Source organism: Paroedura picta, chromosome 2, assembly GCF_049243985.1.
Source record: "Paroedura picta isolate Pp20150507F chromosome 2, Ppicta_v3.0, whole genome shotgun sequence".
Taxonomy (NCBI): domain Eukaryota; kingdom Metazoa; phylum Chordata; class Lepidosauria; order Squamata; family Gekkonidae; genus Paroedura; species Paroedura picta.
The window spans coordinates 87,663,059-87,678,949 of record NC_135370.1 but is presented as its reverse complement, the minus strand read 5'-3'; the positions used below and the strand labels follow the sequence as shown (position 1 = coordinate 87,678,949).

The 15,891-nt window shown below is 42.5% G+C and overlaps 1 protein-coding gene and 1 long non-coding RNA gene across 9 annotated transcripts in view; one reads left to right on the top strand and one right to left on the bottom strand.

Moving 5' to 3' along the window:
* Nucleotides 1–15,891, top strand: part of DUSP8 (dual specificity phosphatase 8) — a 113,209-nt gene that overhangs the window by 73,996 nt on the left and 23,322 nt on the right. The window contains exon 1 of one of the 7 annotated variants that reach the window (XM_077321486.1): nt 13,286–13,786. The exons of the other annotated variants lie outside the window; for them this stretch is intronic. Coding sequence (XP_077177601.1) covers nt 13,669–13,786 — 118 coding nt within the window. The 5' untranslated portion in view covers nt 13,286–13,668. Of the gene's footprint in view, nt 1–13,285; nt 13,787–15,891 lie in introns of those variants that run through there. 7 annotated transcript variants of the gene reach the window in all.
* The window catches only part of LOC143829901 (uncharacterized), a 90,854-nt gene that overhangs the window by 61,875 nt on the left and 13,088 nt on the right, over nt 1–15,891 (bottom strand). For both annotated transcript variants that reach the window (XR_013228279.1, XR_013228278.1), the window contains exon 2: nt 5,136–5,234. This is a non-coding gene — a long non-coding RNA (uncharacterized LOC143829901). The remainder of the gene's footprint in view (nt 1–5,135; nt 5,235–15,891) is intronic.

The following is a 15,891-nucleotide window of genomic DNA, read 5'->3' as shown; positions in this document are numbered from 1 at the left end:
GACCACTGCCAAACCCTCCATTACTTAGTCTACTCCAGTATAGAAGGCCCTACGAGAGCCTTATACGCAGCTTTCATTGATTTAGCCACAGCTTTTGACTCCATTGATAGGGACAGACTCTGGTCAAAGCTGAGGGAAACTAACATCGATAAACGCCTACTGTTTCTGATGCATGAACTGCACTCAGGCACCCACACAAAAATTAGGGTAGGTGCTTCAGGCTCTCTAACTAATGAAATTGCAGTAAGGAAAGGGGTAAAGCAAGGGTGTGCACTAGCCCCTCTGCTTTTCAATATTTATATCAACGATATAGTTCAAAGACTATCGGGCCCAGAATTTGTACCCCCTTCTGTCGGTCAGCAAAAGGTCTCTATCCTGCTTTATGCAGATGACATGGTTCTGGTTTCCCTTACAAGAGTTGGTCTGAAAAAGCTACTTAACAACTTGGGTACTTATTGTAAGGAAGAGTCCCTTTCCATTAACTACACAAAAACAAAAGTTATGGTTTTTAGGAAAAGACCTAAAAAATTTATCTGGAGTATAAACAATATTCCTATAGAACAGTGTAGTACATTTAAATATCTTGGGATCACTTACAGTGAGACCCTAAACTGGAATGCCCACCTTGCAACTATAAAGGCCTCTGGTCTAAAAATCATTGGAGCCATTCTGAGATTTTATTATACCAGGGGAGGGTTTCTAGTTGACCCAGCTCTAAAGCTCTTTGCAGCCAAGGTCATTCCTCACCTACTATATGGCATTGACATCTGGGGCTGGAAAGAACAAACAATCAATAGCTTGGAGCCCATTCAGAACTTTTTCTTCAGACGTATCCTGGCTCTTCCAAAAGGGTCCCCTGCAGCCCTGATGAGGGCAGAGCTTGGTTTTCCCTCACTCAAAGCCCGTGCCCACTTAGCTATTCTGAAATCTTGGAAGAAAGACATCTCAACCAAATTAGATTCTTTAAACCATCAAAGTTTTAAGCTCTTATTGAGCAAGGACAGGACTCGGTCTGATTTTTTTAGCTCCATTCTTTCACGCTATACCATACCAGATGACTTACTGCATACATCAGCCAATATTTCTGATTTACGTGATTGGGTGTTCAAAGCTGACTCTCTGATCGACCACTCTTCAATACAGCTATCACAAGCAGCCCCATGGTATAAAACAATTAAAAAAGACCATTCCAGAGCATCATATTTAGTAAATATAACGACACGTAATCTTAGAATGGCCCTAACATCTTTGCGGTTTGAAATGATGCCATCAGCCATGCTCTCTGGGCGATATCTCCGAATACCCACAGCCCAACGCCTGTGCATATGTGGAAATCCATCTGTGGAGGACCTGCCCCACTATGTCTTGGCTTGTCCCCTGTACTCCGAACCCAGGGGCAAATTCCTTGCCAAGCTATTACCAAACTCTCACCCTATTTCTGATTTTAACAAAGTCACCTATCTGTTATCAGATGTCGACCCCTATATCTCTTATAGGGTGGCACTTTTTGCTCTGGCTGCCAGGAAGATTCGAGCTAATGCATTTTTACAGGAGCCTCCACCTTGATACACCATTTTATCTCTTTTATTGTAACTTAGTAGTCCATGTTTACATTTTTAGGTACACAATATTGGAGAAATATTGTTTTATTTGTTTATATTTGTGCCATATTGTTTTAATTGTGTTTTGTAATGGCCTTTGGCTACATACAATAAATGTTATCGTATCGTATCGCTGTGGGGAAATACTAATTTTCACCAGACAAGCTGGGAGCCAGTATTTGTGTCAGACCATTGAATTTTTCCATCTGTTTATACTGGGTTATTTAATGGTGGTTTGGTAAATGGAGCAAAACAGGGTCTTGATTTTAACAAGTATGTGTAAAAGGAAATGGATGAACCGGTAGCATCAGAAGATTCACCTTATTTGCTTTTCCAAAATGGGCCCAAGGATGTTCTTCTCGAGAGTCTATTAAAGAAGCAAAGCAGCCATGTGGAGCAAAGACAAAAAAAGCTATGTCATATATGAAAAACTGGCTAATATGGGGAAGCAAACAGAGATAGAAGAGAGGCTCAGGTTCCCCAGTGAACAATGAGGAAGCCCCACTGTTCACACACACACACACCCACACACACACATATATATATAAATTTTAAAATATTTACTGGATTATATGACCAAACATGGTCATGTCAACCCCCCCCCCCCCCAATAGCCAATGACGGGTCTGCAGAAAGCGTGAGAAGGGGAGAGGCACCAGCCATACAAATCCTTGCTGGCTGAGGCTCATTACAAATGATAGTGACTAGAATCCAGAGAAGTAAGTGCACTCATTTTAACTTACCTGCAGGGGGGGGTGTAGTGGCATGGGCCTGCTACGGCCCTGTTTCTGGCATTGGGGTGGGTATGGGGGCAACAGTGCAGCATTGGCCTGCCTCTAGCCCTGTTATTATAGGCTCCCATTACAGGTTTACTTTGGTGAAGGAGTGCAAACTGGTAGCCAGCCCAGAGTGCAGGTATGGCTCTGTTCACAAATTATCTGAAAATATTTCTGTGCTGTCACTTCCTGTGCTGTTGGAGTGGCCTGGCGATGTCTTATCTGTTGGGAGTACCTGAGTAATGTCATTTCTGGTGACATTGTGACTTGCAGGGGGCGTGGCAAGAAGGTGGGGGCCTGCTGACATCACTTCTGTGGTTTCTCAAAGCCTGAAGAATGTTTCAGGGATTTCTCAATGGTAAAAAGGTTGAGAAAGGCTGATCTTAACTAACAGGACATTACATTTCACTGAAGATAAATATAGTTTTTTGTTAAAAGCATGGCCCACTTTTATCTGTAGATGGGTCTGAATTCATTTCATGCCAGCATTCAAAATGCTATCTTTTACCTTTTAAAGTCCTAAATGTACAGGACTGGGTTATTCTAAGGGCCACACTAGCAAATGAACCTACTCAACAGCTAAGATCAGCATTTGAGGCCTTTCATCTTTTGATATAAGGTGTGAGGCGACCAGAAACGGCTTGCTCTGTGCTGGTGCATTGTTCTGTGTGGAAACCCACCCACCCCAAACTGTTTACCCTTTATCTGATTTGCTTAAGCACCAGGTGAAAACTTTTGTTATTTGCTCATTCATTTTGTGCTTTTCTTTATTGGTGGTGTGTATTTTTTGTTTTCTTTTAGATTGCTGTGGTATGTGATATGTAATCTTATAAGTTTCAGTCAGTATTTTTTGTAGAAATTGTGGTGAATAAATATTTTAAGTATACATACAAAAGACCTTTCTGCTACTTCCGATTAAAAAAAAACAACCACTGGTTTCTCAATCTATTTCCCAGTGTAAGGTATAATGGACCTTAAATTCTTTTCCATTTCACCATTTGACCTTCAGAATGTGTGCTTCAGTAGTGCTATATCTCAAGGTGTCAAACACTCCTTGGGCAGCCATGTGGCTAAGGTTGCCAGCTTCCAGGTGGATCCAGACTACAGAACTTAGTTCCCCTGAAGAGGATGGCTGCTTGGGAGGGCAGGTTTTATGGCATTTATACCCCACTTAGGTCCTTTCCTCCAGACAGTATGCCTCAGGCTCCCCTTCAAATTTCCAGGAATTTCTAAACCCAGAATTGGGGGTCCTAATGCCAGTGGCAAGCTTCATGTAAATAGTGTGAGTGTGTGTGGGGGGGAAGGGTAGCATGAGGAGGAATCTTAAGCAGATATTCTGGATGCAGGGAGAGCACAACTGGACACTTAGTTGTAGACTGCGTTTTTAGATTGGTATTCTATAATGAATGCAAGAATTTCTGCATCTATACATGCACAAAAATTCGTTTTCAGGGTAAGAGCCTTCAACATATGCCCTTACTTAAATGTATAGTTTAGAGGAACAATAATACATATATTGTAAAGTGTTCACAAGGCGTGACCGTATTCAGCCCCTTTAAGACATATTGGCACAAATGCAGTTTAAATAGCCCCTTTGGTTTGCTCCTGGCAAACAGTTTGTTAGCATTTCATTAACACCACAGTTACCAAACATTTGGGAAGGTTGCTGTAAAGCAGGCAGTAGCTACAAATGGTAATGAAATGTTTTAGCAAACTTCCAGTGTATCTCTTCTTGGGAAAAGGCCTGTTTCCAAGTGATACTTAGACTAGTGGTGTGGTGGTGTCCATAAGAGCAGTGGTCCCCAACCTGCGGTCTGCAGCCCGGTGCCGGGCCGTGAAGGCCAGGGCGCCGGGCTGTGGTTCCCTCTCCCCGCCCCCCCCCCCCCGCAGTAAAAAACTTCCCAGGCCGCAAGCTTGCAGCCTGGGAAGCTTCTTACGGCGGGAGGGGGGGAGAGGGAATCAGGCCCGCGCCGCGCATTGCGCATGTGTGGCCGAAATCGCGGCCGCGCATGCATGCTGCGCGGGCGGGGCAGTTACCCTGCTGGTCCCCAGCCGAAAAAAGGTTGGGGACCACTGCATAAGAGGACCCAAAGTGGATATGGCAGGAGCAGAGCCAAGATTTTGATCTATTGAAAGCTGGGGGAGGGGCTTTCATACAGTGGAGGCAAATGTCACAGCTGCAAAATAGATTTTACTTTGTATCAAAGCATAATCAAGTAAAACTGATCAGGTTAACAGAGAACTGTCTGCCAAAGGTACCATAAGGGGATAATCCAAGAGGGTTAGCGAAGTTAGGTCCCTTTCACTTTAGGAACACTTTAACTGTTCTAAACCAGATGTTATCTGTTGTTGGCCCAATTTTGAGTAAATCAATGCAGAAATGAGAGTTTCATATGCCAAATTTCATTCTGTTTAGGAGCTGTCTCTAAAGCACTCTGACCATTTCAAACAGTGCTGCTTCCCCCACCCTTTTTTGCCATGTGACTTTCTGGCAGCTTTTTGGTAGTGGGACTGTTCTAAGTTTAGCACTGTAGCGCTAGCCCAAAATAGCTGCAAGGCATCTCAGTGGTACCACTATAACACTGAAATACGTTTTTGTTCTAGCTCTATAGCGTTCAACTTAGAACTATTTTTAAAAATGCAAGAAAGATGAGATGGCAAGAAGGAGGGGGCAGGAAGCACTGCAGACATTTTAAACAGCAGACCACAGTGATTCAGAAATACAAAGAAGCGATGAAAATGGAAGAAAGAAGTTTACCTCAAAAATGGCTCAACTCCACTTTGTCAACTGGATGAAAGCAGCTTTGTATAAAAAGGTCAATAAAATTTGTTAGCAGCCAGTAGGTAAAACCATTCCCTGTTAAATGACACAGAAAAAATCTATTAGTAACCATGTACTAAAATGGATCACAAAAGCTTTTGAAAGTGTAAATTCTGTTTCAGCAGAATTTGACTGAGTGCATTCTACTTCACAAGAGCCTCTTGTGGCGCAGAGTGGTAAGGCAGCCGCCTGAAAGCTTTGCCCATGAGGCTGGGAGTTCGATCCCAGCAGCTGGCTCAAAGTTGACTCAGCCTTCCATCCTTCCGAGGTCGGTAAAATGAGTACCCAGCTTGCTGGGGGGTAAAACGGTAATGACTGGGGAAGGCACTGGCAAACCACCCCGCATTGAGTCTGCCATGAAAACACTAGAGGGCGTCACCCCAAGGGTCAGATATGACTCGGTGCTTGCACAGGGGCTACCTTTACCTTTACCCTTATTCTACTTCACAAAAATGTATACTTGATTTAAAAAAATATTCAGAATATATATTATTTACCTTTCTTTTAGGTATCTCAGGGTCCAAGGATAGACTTCTAAGGATGTCACAAAACCCTGTTTAATACTAAGAAAAATAATCCTCAGCTAGAAGAGAAGGTTTATCTATGGAAATATTCTTATGTATTTCATATATATGTGTTCCCCTCCGTCTAGGCCCTACAATGACAGTGGACAACAGAAGCCTAAGATCTCGTGCCCTGAGTTGGAAACCTGGTGCATTGAGTAGTTCTAGTGTCGTGTTCAATGCATATACAGCTGAATGTGTAATTTTAAACTTCACATTTATCCAAGTAGCCCCTAGTTTCATCTGGAACATGAAAATGAGTTTCCTAATCTGGTGAAACTTAAATCGATATACTGAATCAGCTGTCCTTTGAATGGATCCATGTTTGTTATGTTTTCTAAAGGCTTATGACTAACACAATAAAAATAACTCACATACTGAATCTGTAATTTTGTTGATTTAGGTTTTATCGAATTATGAAAACTCAGATCTGAAAGTATCAAATGTTCCCCCAGTGCACTTCCCTAGTGGTCCATTTTTGAGTGCAGCTCCCCCTAGTGGACTTTAGTTTGAGGTTTTTCTCCAGCAGCAGGCTGCACAGAAAGCATGCAACACAAATCCATGAGAGGGAAGTACAACCTTTTTTTTAACATAGAGCACACATCACAGATCTCTCCCACTGGCTTCACCAATCTGATTTAAAATCATGAGGCTTTCCCACACAGTCAGCATTGACCAAGGAATCCAAATGCCAGTTATCAAGACTTTACCAAGACCACGATGGAACGAAAGAGGAAGAATTGGAAAAATTTCTGTGAATATCTAGATAGGTGATTTGGATGGTCCTTCCAACACATAATAACTACCACATATTCATTATAGCCAAAAGGCACATTCCTTGAGGATGTCATAAATAATATATTCCAGGCTGGAGCAACCAGACCAAGAGGCTGTATCAGAATCTTCTTGACAGCAAAGACCCAAAAGTAGTGGATAAACTACTCCATTAAATCAATGACCATTTATGCACTGGAGGTTTCATGCTGGGCTACATGCTGGGCTACATGCTGGCAGGTTGCCCCTCCTCTTCCTGCACCCACACAGGGGAGCAGTTGGCCCAATGCACCTCATCTGCCCCCGATTTGTGCTCTTGCATGGAAGCTGGGGCAGTAAAGTTCCCAGTGCATAAACGGTCAATGCTGCACATAGGCAAAAATGGACCAAAGCAACTGCAAATTTGGATTTCGGTAGGAAAGTCTGAAGATTGTTGAAGAATCTAGTTTCAAGCCCACCTGTGCTTCAAGGAAATCCAAAGGTAACATCAAACCAGGTAACAGCCCAACTGGTATTCCTATCCAGGGTTTCAAAGGATCAAGATTTTACAGTCAGGATAAAAAAATAACTCCAGATTTTGAAATGCTTCTGTCCTGAAGACTGTGAGCTGTCAGGGAATTTCAGTGCTGATGACCTCCAAGGCACTGAAATACATAAAGAGCAGAAAGGCACTAGGCTTTGACTGCATCCATAATGAGTTCCTAATCAACAGTGGCGTGTTCAGCAAGAACTGGCTCACAAAGTTTCTCATGAGAACAGGAAGACTCCCAGAGCAATTCAAGAAAGCGAAGATAGTTGCTATTCTGAAACCTGGAAAACCAAAACATATGGTGGAAAGTTAAAGACCTATTTTCCTTTTTAGCTCTTGTTATAAACTCCTCAAGAAGTTAACCCTGAACAGAATCAGTGACAGAATTACTAAATGTGCCCCTATCAAGTAAGCAGGTTTTAGACCTCATCATAGTTGTGAAGACCAGCTTCTCAGCTTAACAACTTTCATTGAGATTGGGTATCAGCATGTCTCAAGACATCAGCCATTTTCATCAATCTTATGACACAGTCTATAGGAACGGGTGACCTTGAGCTAGTCACAGTTCTTGCAGAGCAGTTCTCTTAAAGCTCTGTCAGCCCCACCTAGCTCATATGGAATCTGTAGTAGGGAGGGGAAGGGAACGGTGTTTAAAAGCCTCTTTAAGATTCCTTTGGGTAATAAAAGTGGGGGTATAAAAAGCCAGCTCTTCTCTTCAGCTCTTCCTCAGAGACTTGCCCATCCATAAGACATGGCTGACACACGCCTATCTAGACTCAGGACCCAAATGTGGTTGTGGCTGTTGGCAGTCCTGCATCCTTCAGCCCCATTCTCACCAGCTGGTCACCAGGAAACGTAGTTGTCAACCCAAAATCTTAGATATTTCCAAGTTGTTCATTCAGGGAAACTGAGCTAGGACACGTGGTTGAGCCAATTGTATTCCAGGCCTGTGTTCTATAAGTCCCTGTTTAGTAACACTATCATCAGAAGCCTTGTTTTCCTGATTCTATAATTATTCTTTGGAATGTTCTCCCACCCACTTTCTTCCTCCACTGTGCCAAACCAGCTTTTGTAACAATTGGACCAAGAACAAGAAACTAAAAAAGCCTGGGAAGGAGGGGGCAGAGGAAAGGGGAGGGGAACTTCAAGGAGAACAGACCTCTGAATACTAAAATTGCAAAAGCACTATGTCATTTCATATTTGGTTTCTGGCAGGAAGGAGTGGGGGGTGGGAATAAAAGAGGGGAGTGAGAAGAACCTAAGATCCTGAACCTAGTTGGTGTTTCTTTTCTTTTGAGAATCCAAACCTCCTTTAACCTGAAGGCTTACCCAAATAAGCCTTGCAAGGAAAAGATATAAAACTAGCACTGATAACATTTCGGTCAACCAGCTGGGTTATTGCTGTAAGCTGTTAATGCTGAAATATCCTGGAGACATGCTAAGTAGAATCTCTTCAGTACTGTATATTCCTTGGATTGTTTTCTTCTGTGTCTATGGGTAAACGATTACCAGCTGCATGGCGATTTGGCCGTTATTTGCTCAATGTTTGTCAGCCCATGTTGTCGTTCTACAGCAGCAATTGTAATATATGCATGTCCTGCTGCCTCCAAGACATGAGGACTAACTACATCGCCATTCATTCTTATTGATGAAGGGCCCATATGGTTTATTTACCACCTTTCTAGACTGGTCCTCAAGTACTGAAGAAAGAGTAGTAGAAGCTCTGGGTGAGTGTCTGAAGTTAAATTAATTATATGTTCCCATTGCAAGAAATGGAAACCTGAAGTCTGTTCAGGTTTGGTGTGATGACCTTTCATTCTTGCATTGTTTATTTGTGACAATTATCTCCAAAGCCAATGCTTTCCCATATTACCACCCTTTTGTCTGATTGTTATCTTATTGGATAACCTGTTTTTAATAGCTCAGCACCTTTAAGAAAAAGTTAAGTGTATTGACCTGCAAATTCAAAGTTGGCTTTGCTGCTGTAAATTCTTACAATGCAGGAACACATCTTCATGTTAACTTAGCCTTAATACCAGAATTAAATTATTTCAGAAGTTGCTTTTCTGGAATCATTGGGTCTCAGAAAGCATTTATAATTTTTACTGGAAAATGTTAGTACTTGAGTAAACCTTCTATATATAGAGAATAAGCCATCCCATTTTCATGCAAATATTTAAAGTATTGGAAGCAAAAGTATAATAGTGCTTTAAAATTGTGTTCTTATATCCATTGTGGCATAGTGATAGGTCACAATGAACATGGTTTTGTAAGTCCAGGGGGGGCTTACAGGAACAGCATCTTAGGTTTCTGTCTACTGCCTCATTTAACAGACACTGTTCCAATGCATTCATTGTGCTCTAACCCACATCTGACAATAATAAACCCCATATAGTAACAAAGTCTCATTAGAACACTGGCTCCAATCATGGGGTAGGAAGGTGGGAGGGTTTATTTAATGCTGGTGACCGCATCTGGAGTGATGTCACTGCTAAGAAAAAACCATCAACTCCCATGAAACAATTCAGCCTTAGATTCTTTGGTCTTGAAGATCCTTGAGATTTAAAGAGACAAAGCATTCTATCCAGTTCATCTAATCTTTTACAGTTTTCTGTTGAGCGAAGAAACCATCACTCATACACAGACTGTCAATGGTCTCAAAGTGCTGTGCAGAGGTGTGTTAAAGAATAGCTAGAAATCTGTAGGGGAGGAAAGGCTAGTTTAGCACAATAAATCAGGATTGCCTTAACATGAGGCCTAGGGACTTAAGCAACACCTGAGGTCCCAAGTACACTATGTTCAGAGCTAGAAATTGCAGGCCTTTAGCCATACAAGGAACTGATTCAGCACTAGCTGATGTTGCGCTGCTCACTGTCCTCTAAATGAGCAGTGCAGGCATCAAAGAGCATGAAGCATATAGGAGTGATATGTGATCCATTTCTGCAGAGCATAGTGTAGAATTTGCAGCCGAGAAGCTTGGATGTGGAAACTGTGATGGTGGCTTGTGGCCAAGTAGCAGGAGGCTAGGATGACAAGGACAAACAGGCAGACAGGACTGGAGGGCAAGTAGTAACTTTGATGAGCTGAACAAGTCAAGGCATGGAGGCAAACTGTGTTCCCCCTCTTTTGCCCCCCTCCCCCCTCAACAGCTACCTTTGAACATAGATATTCCATTTAACCATCACAGCAAATAGCTGCTGACAGATATCTTTCCCGAATGTACCTAATCCTCCTTTCAAGCTATATAACCCAGTGGCCATTGACACATCCTATGCCAGCAAATTCCATTATTTCTTTCTGCGCTGTGTGAAAGCATTTTCCTTTGTCTGCCCAGAATCTGTTCCCAGTCAATTTTTTGGGTCACTCCCAAGTTTTTGTGGTATAAAAAAAATTGTGAAATATTTCAAGTCACTTCTGCTATGCCTAGCACATAAGTGTAACCCTCTGTTGTATTCCTCCTTAGGGCCAAGCTAGATAAGATGCTGGGAGAACCTTGCTCTCAGTGTTTTAAAGACAAATTTAAGGGATAATTGTCATGGCATTGGGGGGGGAAGGGGGTTGAACCCTTCCCTCCCACATGGTTTCATTGCTCAAAATTGCTCCTCCTGTCAGTATTTGAATTTGAAAGGTCAAAAGACAAGCCAGCATGGCCTGGGACCTTGATTCAGATCCGCTATGGAAGCTTGTTGGGTAACCTTCAACCTATCATGTACTCAGTCTTACCTATTTCATAGGGTTGTTATGAAGATAAAAAGGAGAGGGGGAGAATATTATAAGTAGCTTTGAGACCTTATTGGGGAGAAAAGTAGGGTATAAATAAATCAACAAGCAAAGAGTTTTCCCCTCTTTCAAAGGTTGATAGCCTTGGTACAGTGACTGGTTTGAGTTCCACAGTCTACTTTGGCTCTCTGTAATCTTCAGTCTTCAGCCACTTCAATCTTTCTTTTTAAGGAAGGCACTGTAACCCCCTTGATCATTCTGGTTATCCCATTGTGTATCTTTTCCAGCTTTAAGATGTCCTTTTCCTGATATAGCAGCTAGAATAATACACTGTATAACAGATGCAATAGTGCCAAGGACAATAATGGCTGTTTCATTTTTGGTCCATTTCCTGATAATCCCCATCATGGATTATCCCTTCATGTCACCTTCATGGTCTGCTTGTGGCCACATAAGGGCATCTGCCTGACTTCTGTTGAAGACAAGCTAGCTGGACCTTTAGTCTGATCCAGTAATGAAAGTTCTTACTATCCTTGTGTGTGAAAGGCACTAATGGCTGTGGGTGGAAGATATTTCTCAAAGAATATATAATTATTTGAAGCACTAGATAGAGAACATTTTTGCAAGTTGACTGTTGAATATTTAGTGAGCACAATAATTGCTTTAATATTATGTATGAAGCCAATAATCTTATGAGATAGGATTTTATTTTATCCATTTCTCCCTGACCCCCAGTTACAAACAAAGAAAAGATAGATGATTAGTTGAGGTGACACAGGACATCTGTGGCAGTCTGGAGCATCAGATCATTTTCAGTGAAGTAAACAGCGAGGAGGGAGAGAGTCATTGCCTCCAAGCCCAGTTTGAATGCTACCTAGAAATATCTGGCTGGCAACCTTTGGAGACAGGAAGGCTGCTGGACCAGAAGGACTCTTGGTCTCATCCATTTCTTCTTACATCCCTTTATTTGTTTTCTTGTTTATTAATTAATTCATTCATATTTGTTTATTTAAACAGTTGTATACCATCTTTCTGACATCTGAGGTGGTAAAAATTAAGTATCAGTTAAAAATGATAAATTATGATCTCAAACATCACAGGCTAAAAACATCCTATTACAGACTTTATTTAATTTTGTAATGTCTTTACAAAGGTATATAGAGCCTGGATTCTTGACTGAAGGTTCATCCAGGCCAGCACTAGTTTTGCATTTCATTTCAGTTGTTCTGTTCCTGAATATGCCTAAAGGCTGATGTATGTGTAACAGGCCACCCTCCACACACCCCGGGCATATTGGCTGGTGTGTGCTGAAAAGAGGAGGGGCAGAAATCTAGAGAGAGAATTTGGAATTTACTGGACTATGTGATTACTGGGCTTTGGGATAACCAGGTTTCATTTGGGCTTAAAGAATGTTGCTCCCATCATATCAAGAGACGTCTGCACAGAGAGGCACACTGTGCAAACATAGCTTATTCACATCTGAATAAGCATTCCCAGCTGCATCACACTGACTGTTCAGAACAAACTGAAATTTTTCTTGAGATACCTAGAAATGCATAGTCTTATTTGGGGATACTGCTTGTTACCCACAAGTTGCTCTCAACGCATTCTAGTTGAATGTGTAACTCAGTTCAGATTGCTTGTTAACAAAAGGCTCCTGGCATATTTGTTTGCTTCATTTATATTCCAGTTTTATCCTCAAGTCAGCAAGCCAAATAGCCCAGTTCAGCAGCATTTTGGAACTAAGTAGTGTCAGTCATGGTCAGTACTTGGTTAGAGATCACTAAGATTGTGGTTGCTACATGGAGGAAGGCAGTGGCAATCTGGAACAGCCTGTGGATGGGGCTGCCATGAGTCAATTGCAACTCGATAGCACCTTGTTTTTCCCCAGTGGGAACTCAAAGTGGATTATACCATCCACCCCCCCCCCCATTTCACTGTCACAACAGCCCTATGTGGTTGATTAGGCTGACAGTGTGTGACTCAGCATGCTTCCATGGCAGAACAGGGATTTGAATCTGAGTCTCCCAGATTCTGGTCCAACACTTTAACCATTCCTCTACATTGGTAGGATGTTGGCCAAAAAGAGGGACAGTGACTAGTTGTTTCTTTGATGAGGTAAAAGACAGTTTTCAAAAAAGTTCACTCTGTTAGAGAACCCAGAAAACTGCCAGCTTGGATACAGCTTTAGTGGCTAGGTTCCATCCACTAGTGCTCCATATCCTTCTCCTTTGTATTATTGTCTTGGTATACTGTGATTAAGAACATGGAGGCAAATGATTTGATTTGGGCTTTGCACTATTCTAAAAGCTGAGATTGCTACACAGCATTATTCACGTCAAAACAAAATGTTCCAGAGCTGCTTCCCTTGCATTTCTGCAGCCATTCTGATGTCCTTGCCAGCTGCTGTTTGTGGCAATTTGGGAGAGTGGTGGAGGCGGGGGGAATTAGACATTGTCTCTTTAAGCAGCTGAGCAAGCCATATGCCAGTAGCGTAGCCCTTGAGTTAAACTGCATGTCTGTGTGCTGAGTAAGGAATGCGGTTGCATGCCTGACCCGTTAGCTATGACTGCTTCTTGGTGGATCAGCGCGGCTGTTGCTCATGTGCTGAGCTCATTCAGCCTCACTGGAGTTGGTGCTGCACATACACGAGTGAAGAGAGGAGAAAGATAATCCTACTAAGAGGGGACACGGGTATTTCTGTCCTATTACCTTTGTCCCCTTCCCTTTTTGTTTTTCCTGAAGCTGGATTTGGGGGAGGGGGGTTCAGGCTCCCTCATCCCCCTTTTTTGGAACAAGGACGCTTCCCCCTCCACCTCTGCCAGCTGTTGTTTTGTGAGGGTAGGAGGTGGTAGCTCTTGGAGACAGCAGCCTAGCTGCCTGGATGCCTTTGGATGTTATGATTGCTTCCTCTGAGGACCAGTTTTGGCCAGACATGCACAAGGGACAAATGAAGCTGAAAATCAGGGTGAGACGGATGAAGGAGAGCAGGGACATACGAGGTGGGTCCCTTGGATTTTGTTGCTTTTGTACAGGGATGTGCTTGAGAAGTGAATTGAAAGTGCATGGTGAGTGTTGGGTGGGATCGCTTCCTCGTGCTCTGCCTCAGAGGGAGTGCCAAGAAAGGGCTGACAACTGCAGGCTCATGTCTATTGGGACACAGCACAATTGCATGAGTTTAGTATTTGGGTGGTGGTAAAGCTTCTCATTCCCCAGTGCCTGGGCATGAAGCACATTGCTTGCAAATGAAAGCATGCCTGTTGTAAAGGAATTATTGCTAAAATCCATGATTGCTGAATGTTCTGAAGATTGGGTAGCCAGAATTGGGCTGACAAATCCCCCCTCCCTTCCTCCCTCAAATAACCAGATGGTGCGTGCTGCAGATTCAGGACCGCTTTACTGTCTGCTGCAAGTGGAATAAGGGCAGCGGTCTGAATCTCTCCAGTGAAGCAGGCACATTTTGTAGCTGCCATTGAGAAAACGAGAGTGTTGTCCCTTTAGTCAGGTCTTGATAGGCTGGAACTGGAAGCTGCTTAGTTTCACAGCAAGTTGGAAAGCATTAAAGCTGAGAGGAGGAAGGGAGGCTCTTCCTTTCTTATGTAATCTACCACATGTTCACTTCTCCACAGCAGAAGGGTAGGGAGTGGTGGAAATTTCCTGGGGATTTCTCCATGCAAGAGGAAGCATTGGACATTCTCTGCTGCCTTCTTTAGAGTTCACCATCATTTGTCTCAAGGCATAATGTCAATGGAAAGAGAGGAGGGTGGGAATGAACGGCTTCTGGAATGGGGACAACATACTGCAGTGCCTCACTCTATTTGCTTCACCTCTCACTGTATTAAAATGAACACATTTCTGTCTTGAGGACGATTTCTGTTTCTGAAAAGGGGCTGAAAGATCAGAAAATAAGCTGAAAAGTAGAATTCTCTGCTTTGGTAAATAGTTTATCCATAATACTTTCCCATCTCCCCCACATGGTTTGCAAAATGAAAATCCTCCTACAATGCTTAAAAATGTGTGTGTGTGTGTTTAGCCCAGAACTGCATAGCCCAGAGATGGTATCATTAGTAATAAGTCACTTATGGAAATGACATATTTTCCTTTCCTTAGAATCAGTAAAGCTTGTCTTGGTGAGACAGATTCTCCCTAGGAAAATCTGGACCAGCAGTTCAGGGGGGCTGTTCATTCAAGGATGTACATTTAAAAAAGAACACTGTTGATAGGTATAGTGACTATGTATGAGAGATCTTGAATCATAAAGGAAAAGGCAGGGATAGCAGAGACTCAAAAATAAAATGTAACTGCCCAAGGACCGTGATTATGGAACAGTTTTTCCCATTCTTCTTGATGAATTTGTTTTTCTGCTGGGCATATACTTCAAAACTACATAACCAGTACCAGTTACCTGAATTAAGGCTAGAACATAATCTACTGAATATCCTGTCCTGTGGAGCCAGTATAGGCACAACTGTCTGAATCAGCAAGTATATTTGGAAGCTTGCAGGGAAAGAATCTCACAGAGGTTTCAATGTTGATCCTGGGAAGAAATTTGATTCATATATTGCATTTCAGATAGGATGTGAAGATGGATATAGTCATTCTTGATGTGTAAAATGAAAATAATTGAAATACCTAATATGTTGAAGAGATTAAAGGATGCCACATACAATGACAATAAGAAGCTAGAGTTGCTTTAAAGTGTCCAAAATTGTGGGGACAGAAATGGATTTGCCTCAAGGCTGAAATGAAAGGATAATATCTGATGGAGATGCCAGCCTTTTCTGGCAGAAGATTGAAGAGGAGATCAGTCAATAGAGGGCAGGAAGACTGTGAGAGTCAATTAAACCAGGGGGTTGTGAGGGGAACAGCTGCAAGGATCTAAGTGTGCCTGTGCACTGTAATAATAGAATTTAGATAGGAACTAGATGAGGTAAGATCCTAAAGCCATTTAAAAAGACAGAGCAGACGGGAGAGAGGAGCTGAAGACAAGGTGCCAGTTTTTCACAGCTCTGAACCATGAAAAGGTCACTGTTTGGCTATGGCTAAACAGCAAATGTTGCCCGTGCGTAAGGGACCAGTGGGACTGCACCAGGAATATGTTGTGTGT